Source organism: Loxodonta africana, chromosome 22 (assembly GCF_030014295.1).
Source record: "Loxodonta africana isolate mLoxAfr1 chromosome 22, mLoxAfr1.hap2, whole genome shotgun sequence".
Lineage (NCBI taxonomy): Eukaryota > Metazoa > Chordata > Mammalia > Proboscidea > Elephantidae > Loxodonta > Loxodonta africana.
The window spans coordinates 61,278,136-61,297,818 of NC_087363.1; the positions used below are offsets into that span (position 1 = coordinate 61,278,136).

The following is a 19,683-nucleotide window of genomic DNA, read 5'->3' on the forward strand; positions in this document are numbered from 1 at the left end:
CTTTAGGGCCACTATGAGTCGGAATTGACTCGATGGCAATGGATTTGGTTTTTAGTGACTGTTATGTCTTTTCACAATACTCAATGTTAAGGCAGGACAGGGGAGAGTTTAAAGGCAGACTCCTGGATTTCTCTCCTGGAGCTTCTAAGTCTTAGTTATTATTATACCCACTAGAATGTAAGCTTTACAAGGCCAAGGAGCTTTGTTCACAACTGCATGTTCACTGCTGGGTCGTCGTGCTTGGAAGAGCCCCTGGCTCATGGTATATACTCACGTATTGATTGGGTCCTATTTTTCTATTCAGCAGACATGCACACGCTCCCACCATCGCACTTCCTTTTCTTTCTTGATGGCAAGTTTTCCCCTCCGAGATTTAAATGGCTGACTCCTCATCATTCAGGTCTCAGCCCAAGTGTTTGTTAAACATTTATTTAATAAACACTTGCATAGCATTTGGATTTCTTAAACCCTTTACCAATATTTAACTCATTTAATTCATAACAGCCCTGAGGAAGATTTTATGGTTATTTCCATTTTACAGATGGGAAAGCTGAGGCACAGAAAGGTTAAATCACTTGCCCTAAATCACATAGCTAGGAAGCAGCAGAGCAGGGGTTCAGACCCATGTGGCCCGGCTTCGAAGTCTGTGTTCTGAAACACCATACTCTCTCTTTCTTATTACTTTATTTAAAGCAGGGGCAAACTGGGCCAGATAGAGTCCCCAGCCATTTGTGTAAATAAAGTTTTACTGGGACGCAGTCACACCCATCCTTTAGCATAGGCTATGGCTGATTTCCTGACAACTATATTGTTCAGTAGTTGACACAAAGACCATAAGCCCTGAAAGTCTAAGGTGTTTACTCTCTGCCCCTTTACAGAAAAGTTTGCTAGCCCCTCATTTATTTGATTCACGTTACTGAAGTTGTTTATTTGATTGATTGTGGTATGTCTTGTTATACGCTAGGTTATACACTTGATGAGAGCAGGGCTCTTTCTTATTTTGTTCACCCCTGTATACCTAGCTCTCAACACAGTGCCCGGCACGTAGTAGGTGCTCAATAAATGTTTGTTGACTAAAGAAACACTGCTCAGTGAGGTGGTAAACTTTGTTGTAATTATGCTTAGCCCTTGACCCTTTTCTGTGACTTTTATAGGAAATTTCTTAGTGAAGACTTTCTCAATTTGATCTCTAGGTTTGGAGGCTGCTATGTTAATGCTGCTTGTCCTGGGAGTATTACTTCATGAAGTTCCGCCGTGTCGCCAAGACGAGGCCCCTGCTGAGGCTGCCGGCGCTCCAGGCAAAGCTCTTTTTGACTATGCCAGCATCCGCCTGCCCGAGGAGCATATTCCCTTCTTTCTGCACAGCAACAGACATATTGCTGCCGTCTGTAAGGAAGATCCACGTTGCCCTTATAAGGTAGGTATTATTTCTTCTCCTCTTATTTATTTTTAGAAGGATGCAATTTTGGCCGGCTTACTAGTTCTGCTTTATAACCTGAACTTGAAGGTAAAATTCTCTATTTCCATTGTAACTGCGAATCAGTCACTTGAAGGATTTTATCAAATGCTTTCAAGTGACTAAACTTTGCTTAAAAATATGTCTGATTCATGGGGGTGAAATTTAAAGTCCCCATTTTGAGAGCAAAGAGGCAGCCAATACTGTTTCTGTCCTGTGCAAACGAGTGAGAATTAGATTTCATGCAGAAAGTACATCTAGTTAAAACGAACGATTGTCACACCTTTCTTAAACTGCACTTAAGAGGGTCTCTTAGCACTTAATTTCCTTAATAACACCTCTGCCTCTGTCTCCGCATAATTACTATTATTGCAGCCTTCTCTTTGTTTTGGAGTAGCTGGAAAGGCCTGGACTTGGAGCCTGTTAAGACGTCTCATGGGGCCTTAGACATCAAAGCTGGGCATTGTGAGACACTTCCTTTCCCATGGTGCTGGCACAGGAAATGTGGGAAGGCAAACCCAGGAAGCAGACCAGCATTGCTCCTGGGGCTCCAGAGGAACTTCCTAAGCTCTCTGGCCAACGGCGGCTGCTGTGTCCCCCAAGGGCTGTGTCCTCCAGTTGTCCACGCCTTATGGGGCCTCTGCTGATCTTGATTGATGACTGGTTCTAATTTCGCTGTGATTCTTTTAGTAATAGAAATTCCAATTTATATGACTCTTTAGAGACTGACTTTAGAATGGGCCTGCTCACTGAGAAAGGCAGTTCCATCAGTTACTTCAGGACATTCTCATTCCAGTGGCCTCTGCTAGCCTAGGGTCCCTGAGTGATACAAGCTGTTTGCTTTCAGCTACGGACCTAGAGATTGGTGGTTTGAAACTCACCCACTGGTGCCACAGAACTTAAGGCCTGACAATCTGCTTCTGAAAAGGTTACAGCCGAGAAAACCCTGTGGAGCAGTTCTACTCCGTAACACATGGGGTCTCCGTGAGTTGGAATCAACTTGATGGCAGATTTTTTTGTTTGTTTTGGTAGTCTAGGTAAAGGCCTAGACTTTTGATTTAAGGGACAGGCATGGTGGGGAGAGTGCTTAAGGATAATTGTTGTTAAGCACTTTGGGACCTCTATTCTTAGAATTTACTCTAGCAGTTTCCATTGCTACCCCTTTGTCAGTTTGTCATACTGTGGTGGCTTGCATGTTGCTATGATGCTGGAAGCTATGCCACCAGTATTTCAAATACAACGGGGTCAACCACGGTAGACAGGTTACAGTGGAGCTTCCAGGCTAAGACAGACTAGCAAGAAGGGCCTGGTGATCTAATTCCAAAAATTAGCCAATGAAAACCGTGTGGATCACAACAGAATATTGTCTGATATAGTGCTGGAAGATGAGCCCCCTAGGTTGGAAGACACTCAAAATACCCAGTGGCCACAACAACAGACTCAAACATACCAACCATCATGAAGATGGCACAGGACCGGGCAGTGCTTCATTCTGTTATACATAAGGCTGCCATGAGCTGGGGACTGTTGGACGGTAACTAACAACGGCATCTTCATTACATGAATGCATATTATAAAAGGTAAAAGTGAGAGTTCTAGAAAGATTTGTTTTCTAAATGGAAAAATCTAGGACTTGTTGCTAAATGTAGGGGAGATAGTCTAACTGTACCTATTTTGTGTTCTAGAAACACTTAGAAAATCTAAGATACTGCTGGGGTTATGAGAAATCCTGCAAACCAGAGTTCAGATTTGGCTACCCTGTTTGCAACTACGTCGACATGGGATGGTAAGTTTCCATAAAGAATACCTCGTTCTCCTTCAAGCCTTCTTTCTCTGCAGTGAATATTAATGCCCTAATTCCCAGCTGTATTCTTTTGGTTTTAGATAGTAATTCCTTTAGATATTTCGAACACAGTCATGAGTTCAACTTGACTGTCATTCAGTGTCTGTCATTCCCTCTGCCGGGGGTGAAAACTGAATCGTAGAAAATATTTGTCCCCCAAATGTACACACAGTTCCTGGATGTTGCAAATGATTAAGTGCTTGACAACCAGCTGAAAGGTTGGTGGTTCGAACCCACCAAGAGGCGCCTTGAAAGACTGGCCTGATGATCAGCTTCTAAAAGGTCATAGCCTTGAAAACCCTATAGAGCAGTTCTACCCTGCACATGTGGGGTCGCTATGAGTCAGAATCAGCTGGACAGCAAATAACAACAACAAAGAACATTCTAAAGGAGATAAATTGATAGTTTCCTCTTGATTCTTCGTGGGAGAGTTAAGTATAATTAGTACTTCGAATACATGCAAGGTTAATGGGTGAAAGAAAGCACTAGTTATTAACAGCGCATTTTCTTCAGTTCCAGATGACCCCAGCTTGATGTATTTCTGTTCTGTCTTTTTATTTGAAGGGAAGAAGTCTGGGAATAACTTTATTTTGATGGCTTCATGTAGTTAGGAACAGTTTTGGGAAGATTATGATAGTGTCCTTTAAAAAAATCAAAGTTATGACAAACTTCTAGCAACTTAACAGACCTTTGGAAAGAAAAATTTAGGTCCAGGAAAAGTAAAAGAAAAAAAAAATGTAGAATCTTTTTGTTTGCAATTAGGACGGACACTCTTGAATCAGCGCAGGACATATTCTGGAAACAAGCAGACTTTGGATACGCTGGGGAGCGGCTGGAGGAGATGCATGTGCTCTGCCAGCCTGAGGAAACGGTGGGTGTTCCAGCTCCTTAAAAATGAGCTTCTTTCTTCTGATGACATAAAAGCCAGGTAGATGGCACTTTGAAAGAAATCTCTCGCTCTCACTTATTTGTTGGCTTAAAATTTTATTTAAGGTCCAAAAATAAGTTGTTGTGTTTCGTCTGGAAACCACAACCTTATTTTCATACATATGTCAGATAGCGGGTGCTGCAAATGATTAAGCACTCAGCTACTAACCAAAAGTTTGGAGGTTCTAATCCATCCCAGGGGCCTCAGAAGAAAGTCCCCGCCATCTCCTTCCAAAAAATCCCAGTCATTAAAAACCCTATAGAGTACAGTTCTATTCTGACACACATGGGTTTGCCATGAGTTACAATCGACTTGATGGTTGCTTTTTTTTTAAAAGCTATTTTTAGGTTTAAATCCACCCCCCTCCTCCCCAGTATATACTGAAGAAGATAAATGGATAATTTGTGTTTTACAAATATCCTCTCAGCAGTTTGGGACAGATGGTACACCCCCATCATACCACTCTGTGTTTGTATACCACTTCACAGCTTACAGAAAGCTTTTCTGTGCTTTAGCTCGTTTGAGTCTCACAAGCATGGTATTTGGTAGGCAGGGCAGATACTACTAATCCACTTGACCAGAGAGGAAGACAGAGTCCTCAGAGAAGTTAAGCAACTCTTCTAAGACCACACAGCTGCTATGTAGAACTATACATTGAAATGCAGACCTTTTCCTGTGCACTTTGTAGGGTACTATGTGGTGGGTTTACATTGCATCTCAGTAGATAAGACAATCAAGTTGTCCAGAGGCACTTTGGGTGGTAAGTAGGAGAGCAGGCTGTAGACGCCTGGGTTCAAATCCTGGGTCTGCTACTTACCAGCTACATCATCTTGGAAAAGGTATTCAACCTTTTCATACTTCAATTTCCTCTGCTTTAAATCTATCTCAATTTCATAGCTTGTGGTAAGAATGAAATGTGATTCTGTCTATAAAAGTGCCAGAGCAGTGCCTGGCTCATGAGCAGAGGGACCGGTGTTATTTTTTAAAGGTTTGTTGAGTTGTAAGCGCTATGGTTAAGGTCTACTATCCTCCAGCCCATTGACCTTGAACTCTGAGTCTTTGACATCTCAAAGGTCTCTGTTATCTTCAGATAAGTTGAGAAAATAAAAAATTTTTTTTTCTTTAATTTATTTGCATTAAAAAGCTGAATATATGCTCTGTGGCACTCTTGGATGGTGTCACATAATAGAACTTTAAGCAATACTAGCAAGGTGAATGAGTACTAAAGATGCCACTAACCTGTACTGCAGGGTGTCTTCAACAGATGTTTAGTTATATGTGGCATACTTTGGCTGGAATATAGCTGCTCACGTAGAGGGGGCGAGAAAAGAGCCACAACCCCAGTCTTTATCATGAGGGTTCTCCAGAGAAACAGAACCTATAGGAGACATATATGTTGTTGTTGTGTGCTGTTGAGTCGATTCCAACTCATAGTGATCTCACAGGACAGAGTAGAGCTGCCCCGTAGGGTTTCCTAGACTGTAATCTTTACAGGGGAAACCCTGGTGGCGTAGTGGTTAAGAGCTACAGCTGCTAACCTAAAGGTCGGCAGTTTGAATATCCCAGCTGCTCCTTGGAAACTCTGTGGGGCAGTTCTATTCTGTCCTATAGGGTCGCTATGAGTTGGAATTGACTCAACAGCAACGGGTTTGGTTTTATTGTTTTTTAATCTTTACGGGAGCAGATTGCCAGGTCTTTCCCCCGCAGATTGGCTGGTGGGTTTGAACCGCTGACCTTCCGGTTAGCAGTTGAGAGCTTATCCGTTGCACCACAAGGACTCCTTTATGATGGTATCCAAACCAAAAAAACCATACTGTCGAGTCGATTCTGACTCATAGCAACCCTATAGGACAGAGTAGAACTGCCCCATAGGGTTTCCAAGGAGTGGCTGGTGAATTCAAACTGCGGGCCTTTTGGTTCACAGCCGAACTCTTAACCACTGAGCCACCAGGGTTTCCTTATGATGGTGTAAAACAAACAAACAAACAAAAAACCAAACCCAGTGCCATTGAGTCGATTCTGATTCATAGCAACCCTATAGGACAGAGTAGAACTGCCTGATAGAGTTTCCAAGGAGCACCCGGCGGATTCGAATTGCCATCTCTTTGGTTAGCAGCCATAGCACTTAACCGTTAAGCCACCAGGGTTTCCTTATGATGGTATAAAAAACACACGATGGTATAGTTGTATTAAAATACGCACAGATAGGTACATAGAGAAAGAGAGAGAGAGAGACAGGGAGATGGATTATTTATTTTAAGGAATTGGCTCATGTCATTGTGGGAGTTAACAAGTCTGAAATTTGTAGGGCAGGCTAGAAACTCGGGGCAGTATTGATGTTGCAGTCTAGAGTCTGAAATATGTAGGGCAGGTGGTAAGCTGGAAACTCAGGTGGGATTCCAGTGTTGCAGTCTTGAGGAAGAATTCCTTCTTCTCCCCAAGACCTCAGGTTTTTCTCTGTCAGGTCTTCATCCGATTGGATGAGGCCCACCCACATTATCCCAGATTATCTAGGGTAATCTCCTTTACTTAGAGTCAAATGTTAAACTCCTCCACAAAATACCTTCCCAACAACATCTAGATTAGCATTTGACCAGACACCCGAGCAGAATAGCCTAGCCGAGTTGACAGATGACACGAAGCATCACACCCACCTTGCACACCTCTTCCAGTGTGGTTTGTAGAATGCTTTTCTGACGGAGATTTATCTTGATATGTTTTCAGGTGTCAGAGTATAACCCCTAATCAGCTATAATCCCTTATCAGAACACTGTTTGGGTCAAGATGAAGGCTTATATTCAGTAGGAAGGCACGGGTAAAGCAATAAGAGCATTTGAATCTATAAATAAAATCTAGAGTAGATAAAAGTCTTTTGAAGGTATCCGTCTTTCCTACAAACCAGATTGGTTGGAATAGAAACAGGCTTTGGTGGTTGTCTCTGAAACTCCTTTGTTCAGTTATTTGGGTAATATTGTCATCCTGTTGCCAGAGTCTCCCACAAGCTTATAGTTTCCAGGGAGTACCTCTGATGAAAATTGGCAAAACTGCCTTTCCTGCCAAGAATTATAGGTCTCTTACACGTGTATCCTCACTTGTTTTGTTCGACTTCTCTTTGAAAAATGCTTTTTCACGTAGCTGTGGGGGTAGTAATGGTGTGAATATGTGTTTTTGTTTTTTAAAGGGGACTAGGGTGAACCATACATACAGATCTTAGCTTTAAAATGTGAAATGATACAAGTAGTTGTTGTCAGTGTTGTCGAGTTGATTCCAATTCACAGTGACTCCACATGACAGAGTAGAATTGCCCCATAGGGTCTAGGGTCTAGTCTTTACAGAAGCAGATCAACAGATCTTTTTTCCCATGGAGCTGCTGGGTGGGTTTGAAGTGCCAGCCTTTGAGTTAGCAGCCGAGTGTGTAACCGTTGTGCCACCTGGGCTCCTTGATATAGATAGAGCATTTGGGAATTCTTGGCCGTAAGCTAAAAGTGTGCAAACTGGGGAAGGTGTGCTTGGCCAAGGTTTGCTGGGGTGAGAAGAACCTTAAACAAGTCCAGTCTTTCAGAAGCTTTTCTTAGCTTATTGGGCAGTTTGAACCTGTGGGCATACATGCTGTCAACGTGTCTAGCAAGTCTGGGTAAGTCCTTGCAATGTTAGTACTTGAAGTTATTTTTCCCTTTTCTAAACGTTGTTTCAGGGTGACTCGGGCCTGGTGTGTTCCCGTTATCTTCAGTATTGCAGAGCAACCAACCTCTACCTTGATTTAAGAAACATCAAGAGAAATCATGACAGGTACTTAAGTGGTTGATGCTAAAATCCAACAGAAATTCTGAAATATTTTCAGACCCAGGAATATGTCTTAGGTTTGCTTCAAAATAACATGGTAGTGTCAAAAAATTAGAAATAGAACTACCTTGTGAGTCAGCAATTCCGCTCCTAGGTATATACCTAGGGATGAATGGATAAACAAAATGCGATCACATGCACAGGATGGAATACTACACAGCCATAAAGAAAGACCAGTTCCCAAAATATCTTAGAACATAGATGAACCTAGAGGACATTATGCGGAGTGAAATAAGTCAATCACAAAAGGACAAATATTGTATGATCTCACTCTCTGTATTTATAGGAACAGCTATAAATACAGACTGACTTCACTGATGGTAACTAGGGGTGGGAGGGAGAGGGGGATTCATTCTCTAGACAGTAGTCACTTTTATTTATGGTGAGTTTGGCGATGGGAAGAGTAGCACCAAATATAAGAAAAGTGTGCACAACTTAGCCAAGACAACTTAGGCCACTAGGTGTACACACACACACACAAAAGATGTTTTAGTAAATGCTATGTTATATATAATTTTGCAACAACAACCAAAATACATGTGTGTATGCCACATTTTTACACAAATAATGTGAATCTTCTACATTTGTTGGCCAACTGCACCCTACCTGGCACGTGTTGCCATAAAAAAAAAAAAAATTAGCAGGGCGTACTTGGTGAAAATACCTAGTGGGGAGAGGGTGTGGTTGGCAAACAAATGTAGAAGGTGCTTGGTATTTGCGTAAAAATATGGTATATGTACGTATATATATGAAATGAAACAAATAAGGGTCATAAAAATTGATATGTCTTAGATATAACTAATCACCTCACAGGATTAGTTTTCTTGGTTTGAAGACTTTGAGTCATAGTTTTGCAGAACAATTGGCATAATATAGTTCATAAGGTTTATTATGTTCTGCATCTCAGCCTGGTGAGTGGCGTCTGGGGTCTTAAAAGTTTGCAAGTGGCCATCTAGGACATAGCTATTGGTCTCTACATGTCTTAGGCTGGGTTCTGTAGAGAAACAAAACCAGTAAAGCATATAAATATCTATATAAAGAAATTTATATCAAGTAATGGCTCATGCAGCTTTAGAGGCCAAAACATCCCAAATCCGTAGGTCAGGCTGGCAGGGTTCTCGCTCACAGGCTGTGAAGACTGAATCCCAAGGTCAGCAGGGAAGATCGCAGGTAAGCCGCTAGCTCATGTCCCAAGAACCAGAAGTCAGATGAACAGGTCCAGTTGTAGGATCCAGAGCGAGCGAAAGCCCAGGAGCCTTGCCAGAGTCCATTTATGTTCAGTGTAAGCCACACCCCCAAGGAAACTCCCTTTCAGCTGATTGGCTACTCACAGCAGGTCCCATCATGGAGCTGATCACTTCATATCAAAACTCATCATGGATGTGATCGCATCACCATACAACTGCCAAACTACATCATAACTGCCAAGCTACTGAGAATCATGGCCCAACTAGGTTGACACACAACTTTAATGATCGCTCTACTCGTCTGAAGCAAAAGAGAAAGAAACCCAAGAGTCAGAGAAGGAACCAGTCTACAGGACTACTTGTCTAAATGAGCCACTGCCTCCTCTACCCTGAGACCGGAAGAACTAGATGGTGCCTGGCTACCACTACCATACCTTCTGATCAGGACCACTATAGATGGGTCCTGAAAGAAGGGGAGAAAAATGTGGAACAGAACTGCTCATTTTCTGAAAATCAAGACTTATTGGACCCATTGAGACAGGAGGAATCTCTGAGATTATTACCTTGAGATATTCTCTAAGCCTTGAACCAAAACTATCACTTCAAGTCACCTTTTTGCTAAATAGCAAGTTAGTTCATAAAGTAATGAATATCCCTCTTCAGTATTGTACTTTAAAAAAAAAAAATCTATGTGAGACCAAATGTCAACAAATACTCTAAGGCATAGATGAGAAGGTTGGGGGGCACTATTAATGGGAATGGAACAACTAGAATGGAAATAATAAGAATGTTGATACAATGTGAAGAATGTAACTAATATCACTGAGCAATATATATAGAAATTTTCTAATGGGAACCTGTTTTGCTGTGTCCTCTTTCACCAAAAATACAATAAAATATTATTTTGAAAAAATAACATGGCAATGGGGTTGGGGAATGGTGGGGTGAATGAACCAACTGGGCCACGAGTTGATTCATTGTAAAGCTGGGTCATGAATATATCAAGTTCCTATCCTACTGCTTTTATAAATGTTTGAAATTATTATAAAATATTACATCCTCCTAAAAAATTGATTTTGGAGATTGGCAAGCCATGTTAGTTACAGTTCATATGCTTGAATCATCAAACGTTTTTCTGAACTGAATTTCTTGTTGCACACCAGATTTAAGGAAGATGTCTTCCAGAGCGGTGAAATCGGAGGACACTGTAAACTGGATGCTCAGACGTTGTTGTCTGAAGGTCAGCGCAAGAGCCCTCTGCAGTCTTGGTAAGGTTTTATTTTTTTTAACATATATTTCTGAAGTATTTGCCTGTATTTTTGGCACTCTCAAATTTTGCTAGGAATTCTCAAATGGAAAATGGTTTACTTAATTTGTAGATAATTTGACATGAGTTTCTGGGCAATGAAGACTACAGCGTGAATCCCTTAGTTACGTCTGAATTAGGTTTATAAAATATTAGGAAGTAAGATAGAGTATTGTTTGCTAATGAAAGAAAAAAAATCAGTTCAAAATGGGTTTTTAACTCCTGTTAATTATTGCATGTGTTTGAGGAACACATTTTTTTTTTAATGTACATTCATTGAGTATATAACAGACATACAGAAAAGTATACAGTTTGGATTATGAAAAGTGAACCCACCAATGTATATATTACCCAGGTCAAAAAATAGACCATCATCAGCACCCTAGGCCCCCTCCCAGTCGCTGTCCCCACCCTTCTCCCCAAAGGTAAGCACTGACTGTTAACACCATTGATCAACTTTTTGAACTTTATATAAATTGGAGAACACATTCTCATTTAAAAGATTTTCAATGTTAAACAAGTTGTATGGTCTATCAACAAATTTACCATCTTTTTTTTTTTTTACATTTTATTTTAAAATACTTTTAGACTCACATCAAGGTAAAAAACTCATTACTGTCGAATCGGTTCTGAATGAGTGACCCTATACGCCTACAGAAGTTTAAAAAATAGTCTAGCAAGTTCCTTTTCTGCCCTTCCCCCAGCCTTCCCATCTTACATAATCACAGTACAGTGATCAAAACCAGGAAATTGACATTGGTTCAATTCTGTTAACTAGTTTGGATTTCATCAGTGTTTACGTGTAATCCTTTTTAAATTATTATCGATAGTTCTGTGAACTTTTATCACATGTCTGGATCTTGTAACCACCACCACAGTCAAGAAACAGATTGTCTCTCTCATGCTGCTTCTTGATAGTCACATAGGATACTCTTATGTAATGCTAGGTTTTGAGGTCTAGCATTCAGGCTAAGCAAACCATTCTGGTTTAAAAAAAAAAAAAAATTTTTTTTTTTTTTAATCGTCTACAAATGTATTACCATGCATTTAGTATTGCACCTTACGGTGTGAAATGCAATACCTCACTCAACTTAACCAACCTTTGTGTAAATCATTCCTACATTCAAGTGGGCATTTTAATTTCAAGTACATTTTGGTATCTTGGTAAGATTTTTTTTTTTTTTTTAACATATTTCTAAACGTGTTTGCCTTTATTTTTGGCACTTTCAAATTTTGGTAGGGACTGGAAAATGGAAAATGTTTTACTTAGTAGGGAATTTGGCATGAGCTTCTGGGGAATGAAGGCTATAATCAGTTATATCTGAATATGTTTATAAACTATTAGTAACACGGCCATCCCTATAATACATTTGTGTTAGTTACCTATTGCTACATAACAAATTGCTCCAAAATTTAGCAGTTTAAAACAATGTGCGTTTATTATTTCATATGGTTTCTCGTGGTCAAGTTGCAGGAGCAACTTAGCTGTGTGGTTCTGGCTCAGGGTCTCTCAAAAGGTTTCAGTCAAGCTGTTGGCCAGGACTATAGCCATCTCTAGGCTAAAATGCAGCTGGAGATTCTGCTTCTAAACTCACTCATGTTGTTGTGAGCCTTAACTTCTCTCTGGCTATTGGCCAAAGGCTTCAATTCTTCACTATATGGGCCCCTTCCTAGTGCTGCTCACAACATGGCAGCTGGCTTCCCAAGAGTGAGTGGTCTAAGAGAGAAACAGCGTGCCCCAAGATGGAAGCTGCAGCTTTTTTATAACCTAATCTCAGCAGTGACGTACCATCACTTCTGTTGTCTTCTGCTCCTTAGAAGCAAGTCACTAAGTCCAAGGAAATGAAACACCACCTCTTGAAAAAAGAAGTATCAAAGGTTTTGTGGATATATTTCTAAAACAACCAGAATATTTCAGCAGTGTGTTTTAAAAGGACATATTTGATATTTGCTTTGTATCAGATATAGTCTCGAGGATGAAGAGTTACAGGCGATCTTTTATGTTAATTCTAAGTATCTTTTGTCACATGCTGTCTTAGTTGTCTAGTGCTGCTATAACAGAAATACCACAAGTGGGTAGCTTTAATGAACGTTTTTTTTTTTTTTTTTTTTTCTCACCGTTCAGAAGGCTAGCAGTCCGAATTCAGGGCACTGTCTCTAGGGGAAGGCTTTCTCTGCTCTAAGGGAAAGTCCTTGTCTCTTCAGCTTTTGTTCTTTGGCTCCTTGGAGATCTTCATGTGGTATGGCATCTGTCTTCCCCCATCTCTGCTTGCTGGCTCCCTGGCTCAATCTGCTCTTTTATATCTCAAAAGAGATTGGTTTGAGACACACCCTACACTAATACTGCCTCATTGACATAACAAAGAAAACCCATTCCCAAAGTAGGTTATAACCACAGGTATAGCAGTAAAGGAAAAAAAAAGCCGTTGCCGTCGAGTGGGTTCTGACTCATAGCGACCCTGCAGGACAGAGTAGAACTGTCCATAGGGTTTCCAAGGAGCACCTAATGGATTCGAACTGCTGATCTTTTGGTTAGCAGCTGTAGCTCTTAACCACAATGGCACCAGGGTATAGGGGTTAGGATTTATAACACTTATGGGGGGAGCGGGGAAAGGGACACAATTCAATCCATAACACATGCTTTTTGACTGTTTTCTTTTATGTGAAAGAAAATTGTGCCATGTCGCTTTCAAAGAGATTTTCTGAGAAATAGACCTTCCCTTTCCCCTATGAAGCTTAGCTGTCTTCTGTTCTTCTGGGGCACTAGATAATTCTTGGACTATGTGTTAGTCATCTAGTGCTGCTGTAACAGAAATACCAAAAGTGGATGGCTTTAACAAAGAGAAATTTACTTCATCACGGTAAAGTAGGCTAAAAGTCTAAATTCAGGGTGTCCGCTCCAGGGGAAGACATTCTCTCTCTGTCAGCCTTCTTGTTAATGTTCCCCCGGACTAGGAGCTTCTTCACACAGGGACCCCAGATCCAAAGGACACGCCCTGCTCCTGGTGCTTCTTTCTTGGTGGTATGAGGTCCCCCACTCTCTGCTCACTTCCCTTTCATCTCTTGAGAGATAAAAGGTGGTGCAGGCTACACCCCAGGGGAACTCCCTTTACATTGGATTCAGGACGTGACCTGAGTAAGGATGGTGTTACAATCCTACCTTAATCCTCTCAACATAGAATTACAGTCACAAAATGGTGGACAACCACGCAATACTGGGAATCATGGCCTAACCAAGTTGATACTCACAGTTTTGGGGGACATAATTCAATCCATGACAGACTACCATCATTTTCAGAATCCAAGCAGTCCACCATAAGAGGTTCTCTGGGTCAGTGTTTCCTCTGAGCCTTGTCAGATTAAAGGAAACCTTGTTGAATTTTCGGCTTTACCAGTTGCTGCCAAGTCGACTTCAACTCATGGCGACTCTGTGTGTGTCAGAGTAGAACTGTGCTCCATAGTGTTTTCAATGGTTGATTTCTTGGAAGTAGGTCACTAGACCTTTCTTCTAAGGTGCCTCTGGGTAGACTCAAACCTCCAACCTTTTGGTTATCAGTTGAGTGCTTAACTGTTTGGGCCACTAGGGACTTCCTTCCCACTTTACTGGTGGTTTGGTTGGCTGACCCATTGTGTAAATTTCTTCTTTGTCTAGAAAGTTCCCAGCTTAACTATCTTGCACATTAGACTGAATTTTGAATTATTTTTGCTCCTTGTCTCAATGGTAAGACTGATATCAAGTTATCTAAGTGTCAATAAGTTTGAGAAGTTACAGATGTCTCCATAGGAGTGTCTTGCATTCTAATGAGCAGACCCTAAGCTACGATGTTGCAATAGGAAGTTTGGGAGAATCACTTTGAAAACATATCCCAATTCATATTTCTAGGTTTGCTGAGCTACAGAGCTACACTCAGCTCAACTTCAGACCTATAGAAGATGCAAAATGTGACATTGTTGTTGACAAGCCAACCTACTTCATGAAATTCGATGCAGGTGAGACATCGTTTTATTCATTTACTGGTTAATGAGGCTTTTCTTTCATTGTGGTAAATACATATGTAACAAAACCTTTGACATTTCAACAGTTTTCACTTGTAAGGTTCAGTGACATGTGTTAATTGTGTTGATCATGTTGTTCAACCTGGTCTTTTTTCAATATATGTATGTAGTGATTTCCTGTAACTTTTTGGGAAACAGTATGAGGTTACATAGTAGATTTGTTTTTTTGTTTTCTTCCCTGAGGAAGTAGATGAACTGGTTTGAATTTCCCATTATTTTACCCCTTGGGTATTAGAATAAATCTTCACATTTCCATAAAACGACTTAATCAAAATCAAAAGATGAGAGAAGAAGGCACGTGGACACCTTTTGTAACTAAATTTACTCCATCTGGTTTCTCGAATTACTTGATTTAGATTGTGCTTCGTTAGAAATTTTTTAAAAATTAAAATCCATGTATATACTGTGGGTTTCGAAAGGAACGTCCATGATCTCCCTCACAGACTTTCTTCTTTTGTTTTCATGATGTTAAGCGAACTGAAAATTCTCTTGGAAGTTACCACTGGTGTATATTCTTGGAAAAAGAAGTTTTAACAAAAAAAAATATTTTTTTTTCTGTTTATATCTATAGCTTCTAGTTCTCACCTCGCAAGTGTAGCTTTAATTTTGTGAACCAGTTGCACTGGAAAAGAGAAACACAGATCATACTACATTATTTCTCTCATTATGGGAGGCAGAGATTACCATGCTACTCCATATCAAAATTCATGAGAGGCTGGGCTTACCGTGAAATATCGAGGGCCCTCTGTCATGGATATTTCAGAATTGCTATAATTTATTGATCATATTTTTAATGTGCCTTACCTTCTGAAGTCATAATTCTTCTACTACAAAGTGTTAAGTTCAGAAATGAGACGAGTTTAGGTTTTTGAAATAAGAGCAGTTTAGGTTTTTGAAATAAGAGCAAGTAAAAATGCTATGTTCAAGGCCCTAACTAATTTTTTAAATATGCAAATTAAAAAGGGTCAAAGAAAACACAGGACAGCTGCCTGTAAAAGAGTTGGATATGTGTGAGCTGTGAAATTTATGCAGATACTTATGCAATAAAGTATGCAAAGTAGGAGTAAAAGGCTAATGTGGACGTGCCATTTCTTTCCTGTATTCATAACTCTTACTTTTTTCCCCTCTAATTTATGCTGTCGTTCTGTTTTCCTTTTCATATTAACTCTTACCCTGGGAGAATGAGTGTTCTACAGAACAAGACTCATTTCTTGAGGGCAAAGCCTATGTCTTCTCCCTGGTTTATGAATCCCTGTAGCACTAAGTGCTATTGTGTGCGTGCTGTGTGCCCCAGTAAGTGTTATGGCATCGCCGAATGGTAGGTAGCAAACTAATGTGTACGTGTGGCTGGTCTGGAAAAAGGAGATGTGTTGTAATAGAGCTTTCTTTTTTTTTTTTTGTTTACTTGAAAATCTACTCTTTGCCAGCTTTTTTTGGGGTGCAAAAAGGAGTCCCTGCAAACATTCATCTGAGACACCAGCCTGAAGAGAGCTGAGTGTTTTTTACTCTTATTTTCTGGCACACAGTATTATTCACCATGAGATGATATCAGATTATTTTATGATTTGTGCTTTTGAGGGTCACTGTTTTCCTTTTTGTCAACATTTTCCCTCTTTTTAAATGTCAGTTGTCAGAATTTCATCCCATTTTATCAGTTTTCTTAGAACGGTGCTCTGTAGGGCTTTCTGTGGCTGATTTTTGGGAAGTAGATCTCCAGCCTTTCCTCCTAGGACCCTCTGGGTGGAATCAAACTTCTAACCTTTTGTTTAGCAGCTGAGTGTGTCAACCATTTGCACCACACAGGGCCTCCTCACCCCATTTAAATTTGTACATTTCCAAGTTGAATCCTGGGTGGTTCATCCCTAAGTTGAGAGAGAGCATGTTGTGTTTCTTTTTTGTAATTTTGTATTGTGCTTTAGGTGAAAGTTTATAGAGCAAATTCGTTTTCCATTCGATAGTTTGTACATAAAAGGTCATGACATTGGTTGCATTCTCCACGATGCGTAGACACTCTCTCCACTGCTGTGCTGGATTCCCCCCATTTCCTTTCATCCAGAATTTTTCTACCCCTTCCTGCCTTCTCGTCTTTGCTTTTGGCCAAATGTTTTTCCTTTTGATTTCATATAATTAATTGCTCTAAGGAACATGTTCTTGTTGGGTGTTATTGTTTATTTTGTGGGCTTGTCTATTGTTTGGTGAAAAATGGTCTCTGGGAATGGCTTCAGTTCCAGGTCAGAAGGGTGTTTTAGGGCCACAGTCTTGGGGGTTCTTCCAGTCTCTGTTAGACCAGTAAGTCTGGTGTTTTTTGTGAATTTAGTTTTTGGTTTTACATTTTTGTCCTGCTCTGGCTGGGACCCTCTATTTTGATCTCAATCAGAGTGATTGGTAGTGGTAGTCATGAGTGATCTAGTTCTTCTGGTCTTGCGGTCATGTAGACTATGATTCAGATGGTCTGCTGAGTCTTTGGTTTTCTTCACTCTCCTTTTTTCCGAGTGGAAAGAGAGCAATAGTTGTATCTTAAATGGCCACTGGCAAGCTTTTAAGACCCCAGATGCTGCTTACCAAAGTAGGATGAAGAACATTGTCTTTATGAACTATGCTGTGCCAATTGACATAGATCTCCCCTGAACCTATTGTCCTTAGCCTTCAAGCCTAGGAACTTTGTCCCATGAGTGTTTGGTTATGTCTAAGAAGTTTCCATGGCTGTGCCCTTTGTGTGCTCTGCTGTCTGTATTAATAGAGATGCAGCACCTACAATTAGTATGTATGTAAAAACATCCACAACCAAACCTATATCTGCAGGTGGGTATGCTTCCTTACACCCTCCCACGCTTCTTAGGCATACCTATCTACGTAGGTATCTGTTCATAGATTATTGTCTGTTAATACTATTTTGCAGGATTGTCTACGTTATAGTAATTACCAAAGTTGCCCTTTATTCTTGCATTCCTCTCAGTGTCTTCCTTGGCTTTGGTTGTGTTGTGCTTTACTTCCCCCATATTGTGTGTTGCCTTTCCTTTCACCAGTATTAACATGGATCTTCTATCTCGTTAGTAATTTTCCTTTCCTCCCCCTCCCATCCCTGGTAACCATCAAATTTTTTTTTCTCTGTGTAAATCTTTTCTTTTTTTTTTTATAATAGTGGTCTCATATAATATTTGTCCTTTTGTGGTTGACTTATTTCACTCAGCATAATGTCCTCCAAGTTCATGCATGATGTGAGATGTTTCGCCAATTCTTTGTTACTCTTTATCGTTGTGTAGTATGCCACTGTGTGTAGGTACCACAGATTGTTCGTCTGTTCATCCATTGGTGGGCACTTAGGTGGAATTATTGGGAATAATGCTGGAATGGGCATGGGTGCACACGTATCCATTCACTTTAGGGCTCTTATTTCTTTAGGGCATATACCTAGGAGTGGGATTGCTGGATCATACGGTATTTCTATTTCTAGCCTTTTAAGGAGGCATCGTACCATTTTCTGTAGTGGTTGCACCATTTTATGTTCCTGCTAGTAGTATATGAGTTTCAGTCTCCCCACAACCTTGTCAACGTTTGTTATTTTCTGTCTTTTTGATGTTCTGTTTCTTTTAAAAGACAGGCTTATGAACAAATAGTGTCAACTGCAGGCCTCTCTAGTCTATTTGACTTTGGGAGATACAGCTGGTCTTCCTTAAGGGCCAGGCACTGGGATGGATATTTTAGACATAGTATCTCTGGATTTCTCATGAGAAGCTGGTGTTTAGGTGTAACTACTCTACTTCTAGTAGAGAAGCTAAGCCGAGGGACTGTGCGCTTGTCTGAGAATGTTGTTTGTGAATGGATCAGCTGGGGTTCAACTCAGTTCTTCTGACTCCCGAGTCCATGCCCTTTAAAGTTAGCACATGAGACATTCAGCTCTTTTAAATGATGATTGGTTAACATTTTCCTGAGAAGCCATGCCATAATAGTGATTAAATAGGGAAAAAAGAGACAGGAATGAAAAATACCAAAATGTTAATAGTTGCCATCATTGTCTTTTACTTAAAAAAATACTTATACAATAAACAAGTGTTGCTTTATTGATTAAAAAAAAAAAGTCATGGTAAAAAGTAATGACTAGTCTTCATGGCCTTATAGTTTCACCCCATTTTCAGTTAAATGGACTTACGTTGCTTTTCTGGGAACTTAAGTGATCATTTGCTACTTGGCTTATATGGAAAATTCATTCCTAATTTCTAAATAAATTTTAAAGTGAATGTTTGAACCCAAAACCCACGGCCGTCAAGTCGATTCCGACTCATAGCGACCCTACAGGACACAGTAGAACTGCCCCGTAGAGTTTCCAAGGAGTGCCTGGTGGATTCGAACTGCCGACCTTTTGGTTAGCAGCCATAGCACTTAACCACTACACCACCAGGGTTTCCATTTGAACCCAACCAATCTGTAAATTGAGGACCAACTGTGCAGAGATTATTTCACATTTGGAAAAACACTTATTCTTTCCCCATTTATTTCAACCGAAAGTCTACCAAGCTATAAATCGATGGTGTTGACAAAAATTGTTTAATTGTTTGTTTTTGGGGGTTAACATAGATTTCTTTTTCCCAACTAGGTGTTAACATGTATCACCACTTCTGTGATTTTCTGAATCTTTATGTTACTCAGCATGTTAATAACTCATTCAGTACAGACGTGTACATCGTGATGTGGGACACGGTAAGTAAGAATGTGCTCTCTACTTTCACCCCGTCTGCGTCGCTCTGGAAGTGTGTGACTCTAATGTGGTGGAACAGAAGTTTCTAAGACACATATTTAAATATACACACATATGTAGATGGGTGTGAGTGGCTGTATGTGTGCATTTACAAGTACACACAGGTATACAGGTACATATGTATGTGTGTGTACCTTTGTTCTTTGAATTTTAGAATGAGGCAGTGGGAGATTTCTTTCCCCCTTTGGGCAGGTAGTGCTCCAAAGACCACAGACCTGTGTTCAGTGTTCCTCTAAGGCAGACTTGTGCACTTAACATCTGTGACCTGTGTTTGAAGAGCTTGTCTCTACAGGTTGGCCTCTTGCACG

The 19,683-nt window shown here is 40.4% G+C and overlaps 1 protein-coding gene across 4 annotated transcripts in view; it reads left to right on the top strand.

The window, feature by feature from the left end:
* Nucleotides 1–19,683, top strand: part of EOGT (EGF domain specific O-linked N-acetylglucosamine transferase) — a 46,106-nt gene that overhangs the window by 3,077 nt on the left and 23,346 nt on the right. For all 4 annotated transcript variants that reach the window (XM_010590065.3, XM_010590064.3, XM_064275020.1 and 1 more), the window contains 7 exons: nt 1,194–1,417; nt 3,142–3,242; nt 4,062–4,170; nt 7,922–8,016; nt 10,421–10,525; nt 14,447–14,553; nt 19,214–19,317. In XM_010590065.3, the coding sequence (XP_010588367.1) occupies nt 1,208–1,417; nt 3,142–3,242; nt 4,062–4,170; nt 7,922–8,016; nt 10,421–10,525; nt 14,447–14,553; nt 19,214–19,317 (831 nt within the window). In that variant the 5' untranslated portion in view covers nt 1,194–1,207. The remainder of the gene's footprint in view (nt 1–1,193; nt 1,418–3,141; nt 3,243–4,061; nt 4,171–7,921; nt 8,017–10,420; nt 10,526–14,446; nt 14,554–19,213; nt 19,318–19,683) is intronic.